Consider the following 25,047-nt stretch of genomic DNA (forward strand, 5'->3'; position numbering starts at 1 on the left):
AATTTGGAATTATAAGAACAGACACATTATATATATTTAACTACAGAATTACAGAAATCATCATATTATACATACTTAATACCATTGACATGGCCACATGATAAAAAAATTAAAAATAAGATGATAATTTCAAAAAAGTATAAAATATTCTTATTATAAGCTTATATATATATATATATATATATATATATATATAATATATGAAAACAGTATATACAATAATACAACATCTAGTCCTAAATACTATCTGTAGCATCAAAATTTAGTTGCCTGAACTATAACAAGTTTGAGATCATTAGCAAAATGAGAAACATCCACAACTGAATCCACCATTTCCTGTACAGATACTATACATGGAAACTGTACTGCTGCCTTTTTTGTAGAATTGACTACTTCTTTGAGAGAATCACATAGAGAATTTGCATGTTTCATTACTTGGCTTTTAATATCATTGTTTTGAACATTTCTGTATATGGTATCACCAATATAAACTAATTTGTGTGCACTAATTACAACAAATTTACTATGGCCAATAAAGACCTTAGGTGGTTGGTTGCTTTCTATTGTCATTAAGAAAGCATCTATAGCATTTGTTAAGTAAGATAAATGAATTTCAAATTGTTCTCCATAAAATTCTAATAACTGTTGATCATTAGGATCTAAATTCGTCTGAGATTTTACCGAATAATTTTTTACTTCACTTTCCACAGGAATTTGTGACTGTTTGATTAAATTTTCAAATGATTTTTGTAGTTCTTTTGGAAGTGAAGCTTTAATTTCTTCATTTTCTTTCTCAACGGCTTCTTTAGATTCCAAATTTACATAATCATAATCATTTACTTGGTCCTTTTTGTCTAGTTCCAAATTAACTTCATCTTTAGCAGGATTTTTTGGAGTAGGTGGTAAAGGTCTTGACTGAACGTTTTTGGAAAAATCTGTTTTATTATCATCATTCTTTTTATTATAGTTTGTTTGTACAATATGTGGCGAACGTTTAAAGATTAAAGTGCAATTACCTTGTATAAATGATGCAACCTGTCTCAAATCTTCAACAAGATTACGAGCTGTTACAACTAATTGATCAAGTTCATCATATGAATTATCATCTTCAACTGATAAAGTTATTTTCCAATTTTTTTCATCTAAAGATTTGCATAAAGTTCCTATAAGTTCATTTGAATCTAACAATGGTTTTGTCAATTTTGCTAACTTATGACTAAGACACTTATCAGCAGCATGCATTGAATTTGCTAATGCTCCAAGAACAAAGTTAACGAAATCTTGAAGTGTACTTTTTATCCTATAACAAACTAATTTTATATCTTGCATTTTATTTTCCATATCCTCTTGTTTTTTCCAAGTTGCATTTACAAAACTGAAAAGTTTAATCATTGCACTTTGTACTTCTTGATGGTGTTTAACTAGCATCTCCATAGCGGCATCTAATTCTAATCTTAATTCTGATCCTTCAATATTTGGAAAATCTTTTAAATCAGTGCTACTTGAAGATAATCGTTTAGATGAATCAGATGGAACAGAATTTTCAATCTTCAAAATTTGATTGCTGTCCCTAGTTACTTGTGGAGGTACATCATAAACACCTTCTGGTATTTTTTTATGAGCAGGAAGTGGAGTTGGTGGTATATCATAAAACTGTGCTAGGGCATTATTAGTTGGAACATCATATAATTCTGTTGGAAATAGTTTAGGCAATGAAATTGCAGAATTTATTTTTGATGTAATTTGATCGCTTTCAACAGGACGATGTGGACCCATAGGTGGAACGTCATATAATTCTTGAGGTTGTTGTTCCATACTTGACCGATTTGATTCACATAGACTAGACATTGACAAATTCAAGCTAGTCTGACTGCTTGAAGGTGAGACATTAGATGATGATGTAATAGATAATTCAGAAATTCCACTGGAACATTGTGAAAGAGGAACATCATATGTATACTTTGGATGACTGGAAGGTGGAATATCATAAGCATTTGTAACATTTAAAAGAAAAACTGATGGTACATCATATGATTGCTTATCTTGAACTGGTCTTGGTGCAGGAGGAATGTTATATGAAGAAATATCTGCCTCATCAATACTCTTTGGTACATCATAAGCACTTCCCAAGGAAGAGTTATCTGATAATGGTGTGTGAGATCTCAAACTATTAAAAGGTGAAATACTTGATCTTGGAATATCATATACTGGCTTATTTGACTTTGGTTCATTGTACATTGCTTGTTTCTTTAATAAAGTTGGACTAGGTGGATTATCAAAAGAATTCACTATAATAAAAAAAAATACAATTATAACCATAAAATTCATATATATATATATATATACAATATACTTAAAAAATTAATATAGTTTGTGTTAATTCAGAACCTTTTTGTGCTTGCCAGGTACGAGATATTGTATGAGTTGGAGGAACATCATAATTTTCTGTTAATTTAGCACTTGCTGGAACATCATAAAGATAGACATTACCAATTTTTTGGGGTGTTACAACCTATTTAAAAAATTAAAAAATCATTATTAATTGTATAATTCTATCTTGAAAATTATATACTTTTTTAACATCAATTTTAATATTTAAAAATTGCAAATTATTATCTATATAATTTAATTATTTAATATTGAAAATATTTAAAGAATTGCAATTAAAACATTATTTGTTTATTAAACATTAATTTACAAAGATATTTGTACACTAATTATTAAGTAATTATAAATGATAAAATCAATATAAAATTTGACAATGCATTTCATAATTGATTATTTGAAAAACTTTAATCTATTCAAATTGATAATTATATTAAACAAATTAACTATATTAATAAAGAAAATAAAACTTTGCAGAGCAAAACAAAATATTAAATTATATTATAATATTCTTTTGTAAACATTTACACATGGCGATTAAATCTTTTAATTAAGCAATCTCTAGTAAATTACATTTATAAGAAGTTAAAAACCATTAAGAGTTGTTATAAATAAATCTACATATAAAGTGATTTAAAATAGTTAAGAACATTTTAAGAATTTATTTATTTTTTTAAAATAAAGCATATTATTTTCATTATTTCATATTTAAGAATATTTTTAGTAGTCTATTTAATTTTCATTTTTTTTAATTTTACTGACTTCATTAGACAAAATTTATTATGCAGTATAATATATTTAGGTACAAATCATTTCAGTAATTTCATTCGACTTTCTTAATATATAAATTTATGAACAGTATTTAATTTAAATATGATGTACTGTACTAGGTACGTTTTAAAAATTAGGAACGAAAAATAGCTATAATTTTATAAATCTTACGATTTTTGGTTTAAAATTCTTTGCTATTTTCGATTAATTTTATTAAATTAATGTAGTTCTGAGAAGTTTGTATCTGCTTTCTAATTTCAGTAAAAATGATAGAGAAAAGTTTTTAAAAAAGTTTATCTTAATAGAAATAAAAAGAGCGTTAGTATTGGGGATTTATTACCTCATCACTTACAGGGCACGAAGCGATCATTCAGATAACAAGAACAATTGTATCAATTATTTTTCATGGCTACGTATTGTATTCATTCACAAAAACTGGCGCCAAAGATTCTAAGTTCAAAAAAAACAGTTTGGTTTGGAATGATTCCGACGTAGAACCTAAATATTTTTTCGTTTGTATGACTAATGACCATCAAATAATTGAGAATATAAAAGAATTTTAACGTCAGAATAATACATATGCTCAAATACGATGTACTGCTTAAGGGACAAAGATAGAAAGTAGTTCTTTCAGAATATGGATGATTTTGGGTAGGAAATCAGGGATTCAGATCTACACGTTGCTTTGTATAGGCTCATCATATTCCGCATCTGGATATTTGTTGGTCCTATCTTGGTATTTGTGATGTACTAGATCGAAGGAATAGCGAAAGAAAAGATGTTAAATTACTCGCGATTTTCAGGAAAAGACATCAACTGCTTTCAATACAAAATCGATTTTCAACTGTCATCAAACGGCGGCTTTTGGATTTCGACAATTGACCTATGTGATTTAGCGTCACATTACATTTTCTGTGCAGTAACTTTTCAGTAAATCATACAGATGATAAGAGTAAATCGCATTCTTATAACATTACATATATTGTTACATTAAAAACTTAATAAGATTTATTTAGTATTTGTATTTTATAACATTAAACATTTGATTGCGAAGCGTTAATTATAATGTAACATACGAAGAAAATCTATTAGATATTGTCACCAGATTGTTTTCGTTACTGCATTTCATTGATGCAACATAAATAACTCTATTACAGTAACTTTAAAAATTATTAACACTGTATAGTTTAATAGCCTACTTAGAAAAGATTATGACTTTTTATAATCCATAAAATATTGTAATTAAAATTTTTCTATGAATAAATTATAAATCTTATTGATTTAGTTTTATTCAAGGTAATAAACATAAATACTAAGAATCGCACATAACCAATTTGAATATCATAATTTAAAGACTAATTTTACGTTCTGTAAAGTAAAAGTACTTGAATACTTAAAGTGATGAATGATTCATTTTAGAAATAGTGAAATAGCTTAATTTTCGAAATAGTTTTATGATTTTAAACTATACTAAATTTTTCAACTTATAAGACATACCAAAAAAAAGCATAATTGGAAAGTTATAAGATATCAAAATGTAGTCAACATAATCGAAAATAAATTTATTTCAACAAACGAGAATTACCTTAATCCATCATCTTGATTGCAAAGTCATTTTTTTATGTCACTCAACAAACGATTAATACAGAAAATTCTTTTGACAACCATTCTTAATTGAACTGTCAAGTTGATATATTCAGAAAAACAGATTTAACAATCAAAATCAATCAGACTCAAAGAAGAAACTTGTCTACTTCAATTCAGAAAATCCAAGATACTTAACACAGTATTGGGAATTGACTAACACTGAAGCAACTTTTTCTTAATATAATTTTTAGAGCATGTTATATTTATAATTAAGTTATTCAGAGATGTGAGGTATTGAATAATGGATAACATCTCACATTCAAAAAGAAACCTTGAGTATAAGCTATTTATTTGCTGTTTATAACAAAAAGTGTCTTATTGAGTTAATTGCAGTAAAATAAATACTGTATAAATACAAAATAAGGGTAAAATAATAAAATATCATGAAAAATCATTGATTATTCTTGCTTTCTTGTCTTTTCTTTCATTTTGAATAATTACAGAACATTATTTATAATCTATAAATATTTACTTTAGTCAGTTAAAAAAGAGATTAAAACCATAATATATCATCATATTTTAAAATTTATCCATGAAAATTTAAATTTTCAACAGTATCAAACTTATATGCAATGTTTATAATTGTAATTTCATAAAGAAACTTCTAAGATATACACATTTTTGAAAATAGTTTAAAATTAAAATCACTTTAAATAAAAATACTTTTTAAAAATAAAATTAAAGATTTTTTCATTTTGATCTGATTATTTTAAATGCTCTATATAAACTATTAGTGTATTAACAATACGCAACAAATGAATGTCACAGTTTTAAAGACTGAACAATCTTCTATTTGATAAATCTTAAAAATTATATACAGTTACATTCCTTATATTGTAATCACAGATGACATTAAATCAGTACAATGTAATTCATTGTCTTTCAGGACTGATAATAGACTTTTTGTACTGTTGGCAAAGAACCCAATTAAATATCAAAGTTGTCTGTTTTCTTTCACTTTCATTCATACAGACAGATTGCCAGATATGTAGTCTCTGCTCATAATTTTCCTGACTATGAGGAAGTTAACATTTATTACCAGAACAGTCAACAACGTTAAATATCACACTTCTCTCGTTTTTTTCATTTTATTTATTTTTTAATTATCATCATTTGAATTTAAGGTTTACAATTAATAGTTTTAAAAATATTCAAAATTTTAATGTTAAAAAATAAAATAGTTAAAATTTAAGGAATTTCATAAATATAAAATATAGTTTATGATTAGGAAAGTGACATTATTGACTTTTTTTCTCTTCTGTAAATAATCAATAAAACATTTTCATCTGTACAACGCTTTGCTGTTTACATAAAATTTCATTTTTATAAAAGTTTTATGTCCCGTTATTTTTTTAAATTACTGAATAATTTACCAAATTACAAATTTATAAGGCAAGGCGTATAGCCAACACTTTTTTCAGCTCTCTCTCAACAGCGGACAAGACAACGAGAACACAAATAATATTCCATCTTTTCAAAATTAGATTCTTGTAAACTTCAACTTATATGAAATACTTATTAACATAATAGAATTCTAGCTGACATTTTATGTAGAAACTCAACAATTCTAGTTAACGAAATGAGTGAGTATAGAACAAAAGTAATATTAGACCTTTTAAGTTTCGGAAGGAAACATACAATTAGAAAGTTATAAAAGAATTCTAAACTGAAACGTTAATAAGTTCAACTAATCATTCTATGATTCAATACCTTTCAAACTTCGAGCACAGTCCCTACTTTAGAAAATTTAGGGTCGCGAATAATCGAAGATGAGATAATTGGATGGTGTCAGCGTAATAATGACAGAGCGAAAATATTTCCCATCGTCTAGAAATGAAAAGCATATGTTATGTTTTCTCTTCTTCACTACTACACGTTGCTAAATATTTTTACTCTTAGTTAACAAAACTGCAAAATAAATGATTAGTAATGTACTTACCATGTTGGCATTTGTTTGCCAGCTTCTTCTACGGGAATGACCTTCTGTATAACCCATACCTGTTGGGTCATACATACCAGGAATAAGGCGTAATCTGTTACCTGGTGCAATTCCTTGTCTTCCTCGAAGACAACATAACCACCATCCTTCGAGGTCGTTTGTATTTTGCTCTAAAACAGTTAATATATCTCCTTTACGAAAAGCTAATTCATCTGGGGTTTCAGCAATGTTATCGTACAGTGCCTTAGCCAGACAATTCTGCGAAAAATAAAACAGAAAAATTAAAAGAACAATAATTATTAATTAAAAGAATATTGACCTACTAATCTAAAACATTGAAAATTATTAGTTGCTAGAGGAAAAAAATGTTAATATTGTAGTTCCCACTCTTCAAAAACAAGGTACTGATTGAGCATGTTTCTTGAAAATACATTAACATCAATTTAAATATTTCAATCAAAATGGCAATGCCAAGCACAGCTGGTTAATTCATCTATGTCATATATAATCCATGAGTTAAGTTGTGTATTTAACTTAGGCATTTGTATGTATTTAATGTTTTATTTTATTCAAGCATAAAAATAACTTTTGACAGAAGAGGAGATAATGATGAAAACGTGAGGAAGATACTGAGAATTATTGATTGTTATTAGAAAAACAAAAATAAATTTTCGTCAAATCTCGTTAGTTACAGGAAGCTAAACCATGTATTTATTAAGTAATTTTAAAAAGAAATCTTAAAATTTACAGTTTTATTTTTATAACATATTAAATTAATATTATCTGATTTCAATTTTTATAAAAATGAGTTAAATCGAAAATTTCGTATGCGGAAATTTTATAATACGTAAAAATTTATAAGTAAACTAATTATCATTAATAAAATATAATAGCTATATTACAAATCATAATACATAGTATATATATATACATACATAGTAATATGCTTATATTCATTATTATAAAATAACTGTTCATGACTAATACAATACCGTTTATGATTCAGATTTAAAAACATTCCTAATGTAAAAATTTAATCTATATATATATATAATTCTAATGCTTATAATGTATTATAGTCAACATTATTTAAGCTATATCATAGTAATATGATATATTAAACTGTTTTAAATTTAATTTTTAAAGATAGATAAATTATAATATACAAAATTATTTATAAAATAAAGATATAAAAAAACAGCATTTATGAATTATTATATTGCACATTGTTTAAAAAACTGAAAATTTAATTCTTTAATAAATAGTTATTGTATACCGTTTGTCATTACTTTAATTATTTTATAATTATTCAATTACTTAGGTAATATAAGTGTACGTGTATATGTTTATTTAATATATAAATAACATGTATACAGTAATAATTAAGGGGTTCGATAATAAAAACCTCATTTAATTTATATTGGTTTTACTTTTGAAGTCTGGCATACATAATTTCAGTTCTTACTTTCAAAATCTTCTTTATTAGTCTTTGATTTTGATTAACTTCATATCGAATTTGTTTTGAAAATATTCTAAAAATGTAGAGCTTAAAACACTGACTAATTAACAAAATAAACTGCATACGATTTTGAAATATTCATGTAGAAAATTCCATTTTATATGATTCACGAAGAATAAACTTGCGCGATTAAAGTTTAATGAAACTGGATATAAGCTTTCGGCAGAGTATAAACTAGGCCAAAAGATGGTGGGAACCACCGAACAATTTTAAATCAAGCGAGATCATCTATTATTGGGTCAGTCAACAACGGCTACGATATTATTAAACTGACACCAAAAATTCAAAACATCCAATTCTGTTTAGGTAGGATGCCTCAGCATTTCGACAGCATTACTCGATAATTTATGCTATAAATCTTTTATAAATACGGATAATAAAACTTGCCTTAAGCCATAATTAATGAAAATTTAATACTATATATTTTGAACGTTATGAATAAGAATTTATACTAAAATCTTTTATCTAATCCATTTTAATAACTACTTTTTGGTCTTACACCGCCTTCAACGGTTACTTCACAACCGATAAATTATAATTAATAAATGAGATATTAATGAATTATTGCTCGCATCCATTGCAGCTGATATCGATATACGATGTCGGCATGTAGTAAACTTTAAAGTTAAGGTTTCCTATTTAATATTTACGCGTTGCAACTAAAGTTAAGATCATGCATCATCTAGAAAATTACCTCGACATTCATTCGACAACTGCATATTATGCTTCGATCGACACATTAAATATTCAGTCGATACTTTACTAAGAGCCGAAGATTAATTTGTGAAGAAGAAAAAAATAATACAAAACTAGTTGTTTTTCCCCCCTCACTTAATTTCGACTGAACTGAAAAGATTTTTTTTCTGAAGAGAACAATAGCACCGCAAAGGGGACCAGAAAATAGCCCTTCCAAATCACGTGCCTAACCTGACGTCATATTCTAGGGACTACGCTAAGATGAGTCATTTCATCATATAGCACGTGCCGGAGATCAATTTCGACACAAGTCTGGTCGGGAGTTGATTATTCAAAGCATAATTTCAAGAATGAAACACGAAATAGTTGTTTATACAAGAAGGGAAAACACCTATTATTGTGTGAAAGAAGGCGTTAGTGTTGATGTACACAATTACGATTGTTTTGTTTAAAGACAGCGTGTTTCTCTTTTGCGGCACACCTGATGTTGGAGATTACGAGATTTTTTTTTTAGTTCAAGGTTACGGGGTTCTCCCTTACAGTAAACATTGACCTATGTTGTCTACTGCATTCTTCCGACTGAGACTGGTAGTGTTATTTGTCCCACAGTGATCACGTGTCACCCACTGTTAATGGTTGGTAGCGGGAATTCTATTATGTCAGAATACAGCATTCCCAACTTTTATCTGTTAACAGCAGCCAGGAATTTAACTATAAAAAATATTCTATGTCTCAATTACAGGTTAAAAAAAAACATTCAGAGTACAATATACTATCATTTTGTTTCAGTTCAATGGGTGTTCTGGGAAAATTTAGGTTAAAGACTTTTTTAAAATATTCCAGGAAATAATTCCTTTCATGTTTTATGTTTATTTTCGAAAAAAATTATTAAATTTAAAGCTAAGAAAATAAATTAAAACTCGACTAAAATTTGTCGAGTTCTTATTTAATATAATAAAAAGAGGGGAAAAAATTGATTATCCACTAAAAAGAATGTTTAAGTAGTCTTCAATCCCCAGCTATTTGATCCATTTTATAAATGAGGTCAAACGGCAAGATAATAATTATCCTACTAATAAAATCATATTAACTTTATTAATATGATCAGGAAGAAAAAAACTGCAGCAATCTTCCATTCCTTACCGGTACACTAAATGCATAAGAAAAATAATTGTGTTTTTTAAATTTCGTAACAATATAATCTTATCAAATTGCACATAATAATAAAAGATAACACTTTAAAATTGATAAGGGCTTCTTTCTCGGAATAAATATTGCTATATTTAAATAGGGGTTTACTTTTTCTTTCTTTTTTTTCATTTTACGTGCGAACAATCGACCAAGAACATGTCTTATATTTAGTGATATCATTGAACAAAGTGAAGGAGATAGCATCGAGACGGCATAAAGTGGCAACTTGTCACGTGCTCTGTCGGTCTCTATGGTAACGTCACGTGATATATCTCGCGGAGAATTGAATTGGTTTTGTTCGAATCATTTAACCATATTATAATAATCGCGACCGAAAACACGAAAAAATGTTCTGACCAATGAAATCAATTAGTAAATTTAAAAAATATATATATATATATTTTTCTAAAATTCTAAACGTATTTCTCATTTATATTACGTAAAATCTTACAAAATTATTCTCGGTTTTGATAAAATATCAAATATCATAAAGCTTGTGACATCATCTGCTCTAACGCAATACAGATCTATGGAAAGTGTCGGGTCAACGTCCATTAACAAGAGTAGAGATATGTGAATATAAAAAGTTTTGTTGGCGATTTAATTGGCTAATTGCGGCCAATTATCGATGTTTAGTCAATAGAAACAGCGCGCATACTTTCCTTTTTTATCTCTACTCGACTTCACTTATCGGCAAATTCTCAATGTAGAAAGGAATACCATATGGACGTTTTCCGGTGCAGTGTCACTTTGACATCACAAAAGGCTTATCTACTGTTAATTCTAACCTCTCCACATACCGTGCCTTCTCCAGTAACAAACTTAAGTACATCCTTCGAATGTGTGAAACCTCAAGCACCATTTGCCCGCTGAGAGGAAGATTCACCTCTTAAGTTGTACACCATTTGCCTTAAGCTTAAACGATGTAGAAGGAAAATTTTCCCACTGGTATTACGAAATGTGACGTCAGAGCTTCACGTGCTACATAACGCTTAACGCTTCGCATCTAAATGGATAATAGAACAGCTGTTTTTTTTCTTTTTTTAATGCTCGAACCGACAACACGCAAATATGCATGTACGAGGATTAACAGAAATTCAATTATTTAATTCTTACCAATCTTTCACGCCCCGGTGTAGAATCCTTGGCTAAATTGCAGCAATTCGACGGAGTGGGCAACATGATGTAAACCACAATTTTCGCTGGTTTCAAGTAAACATTATCGTTCGACTTTCAGCTTTTACATGATGGCTCCAAATGCGAAACACACGAGTTAACTGTATTCACGTAACACATGTTAAATTTACATAACTAATACTGTTACTAGTCTTACGTTCTGCCAGCAGAAACGTAGAACCTTAGGTAAATAGGTGTGCACTCCTTCCTGCTTAGGCCACGGCTAACAGCGACGATTTGCTACACCGCGCCTGAATGACGTCATCAATCTCGGGTCACGTGACTGAAAGAAGCGCCATTCGGGTCGTACGTGTGGGAAGACGTGGGATGAAGCCTATGATTGCCAGTTGCACTTCGTCATTGAGGTTGACTTACAAATAATTTTATTGTTCCATTTTATCGTCGAATGTCGGCGGTACTCCACATATGATGATGATAATAATAATAATAATAATAATAATAAAATTACCCTTACACAATTATGTTTTCTGATTATAAAACGAATAATTTATCTCCATTAGTTTAATATTCCGTCTGCGATATAAGAATATGCCTGTTATTCTATCCTTGATTTTGTTTCGATTGTAATACAATATCCGAGTACAAACTGGTTGCTGGAAGGATCAAATTCTGTGAAACGAAACACCGTTGAAAATAAATAACGGTTCATTCCACGTATTCTTTTAAAACTATACTTAATTTTTTTTTTACTTTAAAATTTAAATTTTTATTTTTATTTTGCTTCGAAAAGCGTGTGAAAGATGAAACAGTGATATATTAAGGAATACGAAATGTTTTTAAAACTTGCTGCAAACAATACAGATACGTCCTTCGTGTGTGTAGCTCATAGAAAGTAAAAAGTGCTAACGCATCTTGCATTTTACAGTTAATCATTTGCATTTATGACAATTAATAAAACATTTTCTTAAATGTAGCTGTATTCATTTTCATATATTTTGCAAGCCAAAAGGTGTATAAAGGTGATAAATGAAATAATGTTTTAAACAACATCCGCTCGGTGAAATACGTGGAGTAGAATATATAACTTATTCGAACTAGAAACAGTAACGAATTAATTGTTGCAACAAGAATTAATCGGTTACTACTACTACTACTACTATTAATAGTAGTGGTAGTAGAATAGTATACTTGTATATTTTAAATTAAATTCTGCTTATTTAATACATGATTTATCGTATTACATTTGACACTGAAACTACATGAGGATTATGTAACACGGAAATATTTTAATTTATTTAAAAACTTTAAAAAAATAAATACAAAAAAATGGAGTAAAAATCGTATATATTTTTAAAATCCTTTATTAAATTATTTACTTGTAATTTTAGAATAACTTTTTTGTTTGGAGTGAAAATTCTTATAATATAATAAGCTTTTAAAATAAATAAATAAATTTTAAAAATGTACTGATCAATGCTTGTTTGCATTTAATTCAAATGCTGGATTTTTTAAAAAATAATCGATTATTAAAATCGATAGTTTGGTTTTTTTTAGAAACAACATACTTGCGAAGTAATAAATCAATTGCTGAAACGCTTTCAATTAGGAAATCAAAAGCTTTACTTCTTTGCTTTTAGTTACCATTGAAAAGCATAATTAACGAAATCGATTAAACAGTTTACATGATTTTCAAAACGATTAATCACTAGAATTTAATTAGTTTATACTTAAATGTAATTAGGTACGATCCCGATCAGAGAGTATAAATTGCTGTACTCGGTTATAAAAATGGCATTTTGAAAAGTCTTTTAAAGTTCTTTGTTAGTAACGATTAATCAGTAAATCGAATGAAAATCGATTATAGAAAACGATCATTTCCTGAATTCGATTATTAAAATACGAATTTGCAATTGTCGGATTATAATCTAAATTGATAGCGGAAATTTCTCTTATCAATTCCGTGGAAATGATACGTTGTGCAGGCAATTCCTAATTGATGTTTATGGAAAATAGAACGATTCGGATTCAAGTAAGCCGACAGTGAGGGTGTGGATACCTCCTGTAGAGAGAGTAAAACGTCGGCAAGTGGTCGGAAATGGAGGGATCCATTCGGCTGAAGAGGGTAGACAGAATGATTTATCTGTTTGGAGAACAGCAACAGATGATAACGTTCAACTTCTGTTTGATGTCGGGATGTAACTAAATAGTTTAACAGATCTTTAATTGCTCATTTTCCAGCATTCTTTTAATCTTAATGATTTACATTAAACTTTATAATAGAATCCAGAGATCTGAATTAACCGGAAGAACATATTTACTAGATGTCTGAGTGACAAATACTTCCGGTATACTCTCCTCGGTGTTTAATGTAGCGTGAGAGGGTATTGCTAATATTTATTCCGGAAAAAAACTATAAAAATATTCTTCTTTTTTTTTCTTTAATTCTTAGAAAACAACTTTTTATATGCATTTCAATTATTCATTCGTGAATGATGTTATGCCTTTCACTGACAGCGAGAGAGGATGGAGTTTTGAAAATGATGAATGCTGGATTTATATGTCTAAAATTGGAATTTATAAAGCGAAATTGCTTTCTCTTCGTTGACGGAATAGTTACGCAAATTTATGTATTTTCCCACCAAATGCGATGAATCATCTGACAATTTATACTTAAGTCAATTAAAATCGATTGAGTACAATGCGTCGAATTCATACATTACAGATTGCATAATGGTCGGAGATCATTCACTTTCGGATGCTTGCAATTCAAACCATTCAAATTCGAAAATTGATCCTATTAACCGAAAGCAAAAAGCCACATAAATAGAATTAGTAATAATCATACCAATTTTGAGCATGGAGAAATCAGCGAGAGATTGAAATTGGACTTGTGCAACTTGTATATTTTAAATTAATTCCTTGCATATCTATTACATTTTCTGACGTTTGTAACGAATCACAGGATAAATATTTTCCACTCTGTTACATATTTGAACGAATTCATTCAATCTACTCTAACTTACGTCACTAGTGACTCACTTCCTGCAAGCTGAAGAGGCTTTATTGCCGGTTTGCTCCCTTTCAGGGGTAGATGGATAAAACTGTTGTATCTCTACATTCGGTATATGTGTCTTTTCCTTTCGTATTGGCGTAATACTCCAGAGGAATAAAAACAACTGGAAAAAATTCACCCGGATCTAGTATCAAGGACAATGTCTCCTGATTTTTCTTTTCTTTTCTTTAGCCAGAGGCGATAGTCACAACCATAAAATAATCTTCCACTTTTAAAAAATAACTTCCTGTTGTATAGTTGGAATGTCGTTTGCTATGAGAAAACAATGGAGTGGAAATCGTGCGATAAAACCCAAATGTCAAGTTTTAGCTGATCATTTACCTCATCACTTATAAATTATGCACAATGATAATTATTATTATGAAAATAAAAAATGCATTCTAAAAAATTAAAGAAAACATGTGTACGGCTTACTTTAATTCGAGAATTTAATTTTTTTACATGATAAAACACATTTACTCCTCAATTGGATAATGGATAAACGTTATTTGAGAAATTTCTTATTTTCCCAAGGGACCGAAAAGAGAGGAAATTTAAGCTTCCTTTTTCAGCTTCCTCTTCTTTATGGAAAAATTGTTATCAATTTTTATACATTAAATAATTTTAATAAAATGATAAAACTCTTATTAAATTTTTGCATATTTCAAATGCATTAATTCTTACTATTGAACAATTTTAAACTATAAAAACGATTATTTAAAACGGGGTTATTCCTATGTAGAATTCATGTTTTTTTATAGTAGTAACATGGATAAAATCGAATTTATATTAAATTTTGGAAGCTAGAAAATGACGTTATAAATCGAGTAATATGTAAGAACTGGATAGAAATTTGTGGTGAGAGGATGTTTCTGACAAATCTCTGCGGGGTTGCAAAGGAAGAGATGGGAGTTGTCAGCCCCGGATATATAATAACCGCTGTGCTGTCTCGCACGTGTGTTCACTCACATCTTGAAAACGTTCGTTCACCTACCACAACTGTATAAAAACATTTTGCTTTCGGTTTATTTATTATTATGCTTTAATCAAGCATCATCATCAACCATCATTCGTTGTTCATTTCCTGTAGGATATTATTACTCCTAAAAACAAAGAGATCTTTATAACATGGATTCCTAAACAGTTCGGTAATACTTCTTTGGTTATATTTAAAGAATGAAACGATCAATAAATACTCTATATGCAAATGTTAGGCATTCGAGAAAAAAAAAAAAAAAAAGAGAAACATTAAAATTCTGTTAAGCAATTTGAAACTCCTACCGTAATTTATTGAACAATTTATTTTCATTTTAGAATTTAGATGCTAACGTGATAGCAAGTTCGCCAATACAGTAAATGAACAGATTACTATCGAGATAAGATTTAAGTCTCCTGTTAGATGAATGATCTCGGTAACTGTTGACTAAAAATGGCATGTGGAAAACTGGAAAAAAATAAAATAAAAAAAATCTCTTAGTGATAGATGACTAAATTAGAGTCTATGTACTTTTAAAATAACTCTATTTACATATTCAAAATTTATTGTCAGTGGTATTAGAAAATGAAAGTATATCCGATTCCTGTGTCCTTGATGGAACTTCCTGAAATATTATATCTGAATATTTATTAAATACATATCTTAAATATCGATAATTTTGTATGATTAACGAGAAATTTAGCTAATAAAGATTAAATCATTCACAAATTATCAGAGATTTCTGTGGGAAAGGATTCGCTAGACCTTTCCTATGTCATCCCCATCTACACATTTCCCAGAATCTGGCGCCATATTTAATATCTGAGAACACAAGTCTTTTTTTCCCTTCATCCGTGACCTCTAACCCAAACTGTCTCATATTCCAGTAGAAACTATAAATAGAGAACAGAAAAAGGGAAATCTCAAGACTACTAAATAGTCGGTGGTCTTATGGTGTTCTGTGTATTGTACCTGTCAAAATATACAACACACCCTATTTTGGTATTTATTGTTTTTTTTATAGTTTATTGAGAATAATGTTTATTATTTATATCGAATATTTCTATAAAAGAGTTTTATAAATGAAATGATTCTCGTTAAGGCCATAAAATAAGGGTCAAGTTTCATTTAAAATTATGGAGTAAGTAATTAAAAAATAGCAGACTGTAGCAATTACTTTATTAAATATTAAGTTAAACTCACTTTTTTGCGAAAAAGGCTATAATGTAAATATTTTTTAATTAAAAAATTTAAATTAATATTTTTTCCTAGTTTTATTATCTTGGTGGCCTTTAAACATCATCATATTTAGCGTAAACATGGCGTATTCTTTATGGTTAAATAAAGATGAAAGAATAAAAATTAATAATAAAATTAATTCACTAATTCGCTTTAAACACTTCTCGAGATGCTGCAGTACATAACATTACAAAATAAATGAAAAATTTAATAAATTTCTTACCGGATAAACAGATACATAAAGACAATAAAGATTACTTTGCTTGTCCCGGATTTAGCTGGCAAAACATTTCACTCAAATGTTTTGACCTTGGTAAGGTTAGTATTACAGTACATCTGGGAATGTTGATATCTTTGTGTGGTCTAACTGAACAATTTACATTATTACGGTTGATAACACTTTTAAAAGAAGGAATTCTAAGGAAGTAAAAGATAATATATTTGTATACATTTTTGAACAAACCATTACATCATTTTCACATTCAAGATGAAATAGTATCGTGTCAAATTTAATATTATTTATATAACGATTTTTCTAACTTTTTTTTAATTTAATATTTGGCTTAATTACCAATTAAAATATTTAAAAAGGAATTTAAATTGTTTATCTCTTCTAACGGACCCTATTATCTAGAAAGAAGCCGCTCTAAAGTATGACTGAAGTAATGAAACGACTAAATCTGTAGATAAACTAACTTTCGAGAAATTTATCGATTTTTTTAAATATAAAACATCCCATTTTTTCAGGATATCGATAAAAAAAATATCTAATTTTATTTTAATAAATTCTTAACATCTTTCTTCATAGTAGGACTAAGTATGAAAAATAATTCATAGCATCCTGCAGTCTAATCGAATTTGTACAATAATACTTCAGTTTATTGTGCTGTGTTTGATTTCATGTAAATATTTTATCTGGATAAATTTGAATAAGTCTAGCAGGTGTTCAAACAAGAGAGTATATTCTAGGCAGGTGTATAGGAAAAACATTGATTTTCCACTGCAGTCCCTTCGGGATCGATGTCTTTTCTAATTAAAAGAGGGTCCGTCACTATCAAAGTCAAAGATGAGTCACGATCATTGTAAATTTACACACACAAAAAAAGAGAAGAATATAAGATCTAGCCTACTACATTCAATTTTTCTCTTACAATGTATCTTGGGAAGAAACGTCAGCTTACATGCAAAATTGAATTGCATTTATTCATTTTCTTTTTTAAAAAATTTTAAATTGTTTCCACGACAGAATGTTCGGTGAGTACTTTTTCTTCCGGGCCGCGCTATCTATTTGCTTCTGCTTAGTGTTGTGACAGTGGCTTCCACTTTTTTTGCGTCTATTTTTCTTTCTTTTGGGGGAACGACCATTAAGTTCAGATGAAGTGGTCTCTAAGCAACAGATAAAGCTGTAGGCGTGGTGTCCCTAGTCGCCCCTCTTGGTTAAGGAAAGGAATGACGACAGAAAGAGTAACCAAAGAATCGAACAAAAAGACCCGAACATTCATTGTGTGGTGTCTGCAAAAAACTCTCTTTGTTACTCAAAGAAAGAAGAAAGTTCTTTACTAATACGACATATTGTAACATCACCTTGCAGAAATTTTATTTATAGCACATAAACTCAGATTTCACTTTATTAGTCTAGTATATTGTCATTATAAATCTAAGTTACAAAGTTACAAAATAAAAGGTTTGTATTTAAAATTGTTCAGAAAATATATTTTAAATAAAAATTATTAATTAAAAGAAAAGGACATTTTAATTTTAAAAAAATTCTCCATTTAATCATTAATTTCTGCTTAGAAATTCTATTTAAAAATCTAATAAAAACATAATTAATATTAATAATTCTATATTTAATTGTTAATTAAAATATTTTATATTATTAAATCAATGACTTTTATTTCTCGTATTTGTTTATTCGATTTTAAATTATAATTTCATTTATTTCTGGCATTAGGTAATTAAAATTAAACATATAAAATCATTTTTAAATTAAAAAGAAACGAAAACGGTACAATGTATTCTATTAAGAACAAAGAATTTAATTTTATTTAAGATTGTTTATCAAAAATGAAGTTGCAGGGTAATCAGAATTTCGAAATATATTGCAGGTTAGTGAATATTTATCTAATATTTCTTTATCACATAATAATAATATAATTTAATTCTCAGAAAATTGTCCACAAATATTTATAATAACTTGAATATAAGTAAAACTGCATTTTCATAATCATTATTAGTTCATAAATTCTAATGAAGTAAGTTTTTATGAGAATTTTAAACTTTTTACATTTATAAAAGCCCCTTTTATATATATATATCTATATTCATTTTAATAAAATATTTTATTAGAAAATAGGTTCTAGTAAATCTATTTGATAACTGTCATGTAGCAGATAGAATTTTTAAAAGTATCATCTTTATACAATGTTCTAGATTTTAGTAAAATGGGGTTATAAAAAACTTTTGCTTATCTGTGACGTCACTTTAAGTAGTTACAACACGTACATTTGAAGAAAGTTATGGAGGAGATTATAGATAAGAATAATATTGAAGCCGTTATCTAATGATTTATAGGTAATGGAGTGTCTTACGCCCTCTAGCAAATCTATTTTGTACTATAGCCAAATTAAACACTAAGAATTTAATTCCCAATTTACGTAAATTATAGCCTTATAAATATATAGGAAGAAGATGAGAGTTACAAATCTCTAACTCTAATTAGTTCAACTGAAAAAAAACAACTTATTTTAGTGCTGTAGAATCTATAAATATAACCATTTTATATTGATTAACCTTGAAATTATCCAATTATTTTGATATTCTTAGAGTTGGAGCTTTTTCTTAAAGTTTCCTCCTTTAATTCTTTAATTTAAAGAAATGTACGAGATAAAATTTTAAAGTTTATTTCAATTAGATTAATGTATAAAATTAAAATTTTCTACGTTAAATAAAGTTTTTTTTTTATATATTATTTTCAGTTTTTTCTCCCTGTACTCACCATGAGATAGTGTAAATACTTCAATTATAAGTAGAATATTATTTATAGATAAGGAGATAGTTCATTTATCAGTAAATTTCTTATTAAAAAAGAAAGAAGTTGTTTGGATTTGTTATAAAAGTTTCAATGGATTTTATAAGTAATAAAAATATTTTATGAAGAAATAAAATCAGTTTAGTCACTTGTACAGTACAAAGTTATTCAATTTTAATGATGCATTTTCTAATAGGAGAAAAAGAAGAATTAATATCATAAAATAAATATTCAGTCAAAATTAATCAGTTTGTATAAATTACATAACAGTTTGCATGAATTATTTATTTAAAATTATAAGTAATTATTATATAAAAAAGTTAAAACTAAATTGCTGAATAAATAAATATAAATATATATATATTTATATACGCCCCAGTAGCGTAGATAGAAGTGAATTTACGAGGGTACCCGAATTAGAACGTTCAAACCCACATTTACCCCTTGTATCACTGTGAATGTAGACACTATGAAGAGTGAACTCGTCGATATTATGTAAGAGCCTTTGTCATATTGGATTTGTACTTCGTTTACCTATTTACAAAGGTGAAGGGCCCTGGATTCTAGGCCCCTCTTTGGTCACGCTACTGGTAGGCCTACTGTTTGAAATTAAAAATTTTTATGCCTTTAACATGTAACGGTGATTATTTAATATGCATTAATTATCACATATATTTTTAATATTATATTATAAATATACAATAGAAGATATACAGTATATCCTTCCATTATGAATTATTCGTAACTGCAAGATTTATTGAGTAAATAAACAAAAATGGTTTCAGTTAGTTAGATTTTATCTTCCAACAATCTAATTTTAGACTTGGGCTCACATTGAACATATATATTTTACCAGTTATATAACAAAACCTGAAGAAAGTGTCAGAATATAGAATATATACGGACAAACAGTTTTATTTCCTTTTATATATAAAATTTCCTGACATTGTTTGAAATTGTTTTCATCTCAATCAATTAATTTCATATTAAAATACAGAAACAAGCATTTGTATATTATCAGAGAGTGTTTCAATGGCAGTCACGACCCAAGAAAGATTTTATTCTATAGAAAACAGCTGTAAAGTTCAGTGAAGAAAGAAATCGACGAAGCATTATAAATTCTATTTACGGATAAGAGAGTTGGAGAAGGAGGACAACTTTCTAAAGTTTGTCTGGTTCAACGAATGGAAAATGGATAATTGAATGTTTGACCCAATAAACTTTGAGCATTGCAAGTTACCTAATAAAAATTGCTGAAAACCTCCTTTTCCAGTCTATTCAAAACTCCACTCTCCCAAGGTTAAAAGTAAGAATCGTCACGCTTCAGGGATGAAAGTAATTGCAATATTATGAAAAAAACACAGTTACTGGTGAGGTGAAATGTGATAAAGACAACAATAAAAGTCTCAATAAAGAATAATCAAAATTTTTAGGTTAATGTAGTTTTTTTAGTCTAAGACAGTCCTTAAAATTTACATAAAACGTGTATAAAATTACCAAAATATGCATTGTTTATACAGAATATTTTATTTATAGATGACATTTAGAATAATTATATTATTCCTACACTCATAAAAAACGTTTATATCTTTGAAAACAAAACTGAAATTTCTATAAGCAAATGCTTCTCATGCCGCATTGAACGCTTTTATCCTAAAGAATTAAAAATAAATTAATAGGAATAAGTTCATACTAAAATGTTTTTAAATCACATTACGTTATATATTCATTTTTTAAATAAAAATTCAAACATAATTATCAAAATTCAGGTGTTGTAGCAGAGAATCAAGCTTAGTAGGGACTACAGTAACATAAATTACATATGTCCGTGTTCATAATGAAGGATCAAGAAGAATTTAACCAATAAGCATTCACGTAGTAAAGTGAAGGATAATTGGATAACTTCTAACTATTGATCCTTGGTTGTGAAGAGTCATATAAATGTCAAATTAACAAAAAATTTAAAGCTGCTAACTTCAAAACAAGTAAATATTTGTATCGGAATTATATTCAGATAAAAATTGTTGAAGAAGAAAATCTATTTTAATTTTTTTTTTAATTAAAATGATCACTTTTTATGCCCATAATCCGTGGTCCCTCCGTTGATAAACTAGTAAAAAGTCTAACGACACGGTTATAATTACGAGAAGTTCCACGAATTACATGTAATGTTCGTTTAAATAAGCAAATACAGTATAATTTTATAGAAATTTACACTAGTAAATACTAATAAAAAAATTTAAAATTATAATTAATAATAAAAATATGTGAATTGATATATAACATATTCAATATGCAGATTGAGCTGTGTATGTATATATATATATGCGTTTTATTGTTAAAATATCAAAACAAAATACGACAGAACAGAATCAATACAATTGTCCACTGCCGTGAATCAATGTTGTACGATTTTCAGAAGTTGAAAAAAAAATTGAATAAAAAAAGCGAAGCAACAGATGGCCTAGTTTATTGGAGAAAACTGTCATCCATTCTTCAACCAGATCTCATTTTCCGGATATTTTTCAGTAGAAAGTAGACAGCGAGTGATAAGTAAGATTGATGTAGTATGTGCAAGTAGCTCGTGGATTATCTCACTTGTCGTGTGGGCGGATGCTCGAGCATATACGTTTATGTCCATAGCTTCGGGCATGGATTTGTTCATGCACGCTCTTCCCCTTCATTGATTTATTGAATCTATTATAGATTAGATACATATCCCTCTTTGATTACTTTAAAAAGCTTCATTTATATTAATATTTAATTGTACAATACAGTGAAAGTTTTTATCTAACTTACTTTCATTGTTCTGAAATATTAAAAAATCTGAAGCCACAGATAATAAATCAATAAGAAAATAATATACATTTATAATGAACTTTATAAAACATTTTTAAATGTATTTATGTAATGGTGTATAATTTATATTAAATAAAATTTAGTCAAAATTATATTCATTTATGTCTATATTTTATATTTATTTATTCATTTATATTTGGAGCTATAAGAATATAACAACAATTGTTAATAGTGTTACGTAGAAAAATAATGTACCCAGTATAATAGTGCCATCTGTCGAATAAAAGTAAAACTAAACAGACAAAAGTATAAACGTTTTCAACGTTTCTTCATAAAATAATTATTTATGCAGAAGAAACAAAAACAAACGAATATTGAATGGTTAGAAATATTTGTATTTAATTTTAAGAAACTTTTAAGAAATTTAAATATATATATATTAATATATGCAGTATATTTAGTATGATTATAATATCTGGTTTATGTATAAATAAAATTTTAATATAAAATTCTTATACAGAAATATTGTGTGAATTTATAATTTTAGATGAAAATTTCATAAAATTTTTATCATTGATTAAACTCTAACATTCGCGTGCAATCTCCTTCAAATTTTATATTAATATATTAATGATATAACTTTGATTGTTATATTATTTAACACATCAGGTCTATATACATATAATAGAATATTTCGTGTATATAAAATAGAGAAAAGAATTCTGCAGTCTTAATAAACCACTTAAATTTGCATTGGACACTGATTTAGAATTGCATTGACTTCAGTAACGAAAGGAAGTGTTAAAGAATTCTTTTGAAGATATTATTATTATTCGAGCCATATTTCTGTCACGTACTTTCATAATTGTTAATAAGTACTTATGAAAGTACGTGACGAAACTGCTTCATCGCCCAATGACTCGTTTAGTACAGCCAGAGACGTTCGAATGTTCACAGAATGCCAGAAAATAGCCAGAAAATTCATTCATGGATTGATATTGAGCACTTGATTCTATAAACATTTACATAACTGTATTGCTATATTAACAGTAAGTTGTGTAACGAAGCATTTAAATAATGGCAATTAGTTAATTTAATTCGTTTTTATTTTATTTCTGACCCAGGTAAAATTTTCGGGAGGTGGTGCCTCTTTGGCTCCTCCATTGGTTACGTCAGTGGCTGATTCATAGCAATAAGCAGAACAGGAAAAATACTTTATTTTTCTTTTTAAACATAATTAATTATACTAATAGCCATTGATAAGAATTATCTGTGGTATTTAAAGGTGTTCCAATTCCGGTTTTTCTTTATTTAAAAATAGTCGTTTCAAGAGATAATAATTTATTGTTAGAAACTAACAAACTAATAAAATTATCAGAAATTTTCTATAATTTCTACATTACAGTAAAAATTTAATTGTATATTTTTACTTAAAGTTAGTTTATTCACAATGGAAATACCATTCGAGAACACGAAACGTTGTATGACGTGTCATAAGAGATTCATTGATGTGAACACGAAAGATGGAATATTATAGGAAATAGATTTAGCGTGAATTGCCGGTTCGTTCCTGGAATGAAACACTATAGTGTAAATTTAAGTGCATTCTTCCTGTCTACGCGAGCTCGTGTGAATCACCCTTAACTCATTTAGCTATCGGCCCGTCAGAAAATACCGAATCCCCGATAAAATAATTCGCTTTTGCTTAAATTTAAATAAGCAATAAAATTACATTACCTTTGAGATAATAGTGTAAATTAGGTTTGAAATTATATATTTAAATTACAGAAATAGCGGATTTCTCTAAATCAACTATAGAGATTTTATTCAAAAAATGAGGAAAATTTTATTATTATTTTTATTCAGAGACAAGCCCCTAATTAAATTTCGTAGGGATAACAAATAAACTGAAATTATGGTATTCATAAAAGTTCTTATATTATTTTTGTATGTTCTTATATTAATATTGAATACAACATCCAAACTACAATAAATTCATATCGATATTTATTCAAATTAAAATTGACAAAATACAAAATTCAATTATATATTTTTTCTATTAAACATCTTTTTTTGAGGGGTGTATAGTCCCTTAATTCGCCTTGGTTACTTCAATGCGTCTATTCACTTACTGATTTAGATAATTGCATTTTTTGAAACATTCGCAGCATAGAATAACGTTAACACGTAATGACGTTAAATAAAATCTAATATTTATAGGAAATTTTGAAAGTACAGTGGGTGATCGGTTAACGAACAGTTCAGACTACGAACAAATAGGATAACGAACACTTTCACGAAAGATTTTTATGAACACCTCACAGAACAAACACAAGAAGCAGTGACGTAAAATAATGAATACCGATTGGTCTTCCCTTGTCCTCAGGCAGCAATTCGAAACTTTTCGAAACAATTTTTTTATAGTATTCGCGAGACCGTCGGGTGGGCGCTCGTTAAGTTTTGCGTCGGTTTTTATTTTCATTGATGACTACTAAAGGTAAGAGTATAATAGCAAAGGTAGAGAATGGGCAGAAGATCTCTGATGTTGCTGGGCAGTATGGCTTGAACAGGTCTACAGCAGGCCACAATTCAATATTATCTAAGAAAGATATAATCAAGAAGGCTCAAGTAGCTAAAGGAGTAACAAAAATCACATCTGAAAAAT

General features: G+C 28.1%; 1 protein-coding gene across 1 annotated transcript; it reads right to left on the reverse strand.

Moving 5' to 3' along the window:
* Positions 1 to 202: 202 nt before the first annotated feature.
* On the reverse strand, positions 203 to 11,828 carry LOC136981350 (breast cancer anti-estrogen resistance protein 1-like). Its single transcript, XM_067277668.1, has 4 exons — positions 11,265 to 11,828; positions 6,743 to 7,000; positions 2,389 to 2,512; positions 203 to 2,288 (listed from the first exon to the last, which is right to left on the reverse strand). Exons 1-4 carry the CDS (start codon positions 11,328 to 11,330, stop codon positions 256 to 258), a joined length of 2,481 nt encoding a protein of 826 aa, XP_067133769.1. The 5' UTR covers positions 11,331 to 11,828; the 3' UTR covers positions 203 to 255.
* Positions 11,829 to 25,047: the final 13,219 nt, after the last annotated feature.

The sequence above is a fragment of the Centruroides vittatus genome, unplaced genomic scaffold (assembly GCF_030686945.1).
Source record: "Centruroides vittatus isolate TY-2023 unplaced genomic scaffold, ASM3068694v2 contig_753, whole genome shotgun sequence".
NCBI classification, from domain to species: domain Eukaryota; kingdom Metazoa; phylum Arthropoda; class Arachnida; order Scorpiones; family Buthidae; genus Centruroides; species Centruroides vittatus.

Bases quoted from the DNA above. Each gene is read 5' to 3' on its own strand.
- LOC136981350 (XM_067277668.1), bottom strand. From the start codon at position 11,330: ATGTTGCCCACTCCGTCGAATTGCTGCAATTTAGCCAAGGATTCTACA. The intron at 7,001-11,264 runs GTAAGAATTAAA...TATTTTTCGCAG, and splicing joins CACCGGGGCGTGAAAGATTG to AATTGTCTGGCTAAGGCACT. The intron at 2,289-2,388 runs GTTCTGAATTAA...TTTTTATTATAG, and splicing joins TACCTGGCAAGCACAAAAAG to TGAATTCTTTTGATAATCCA.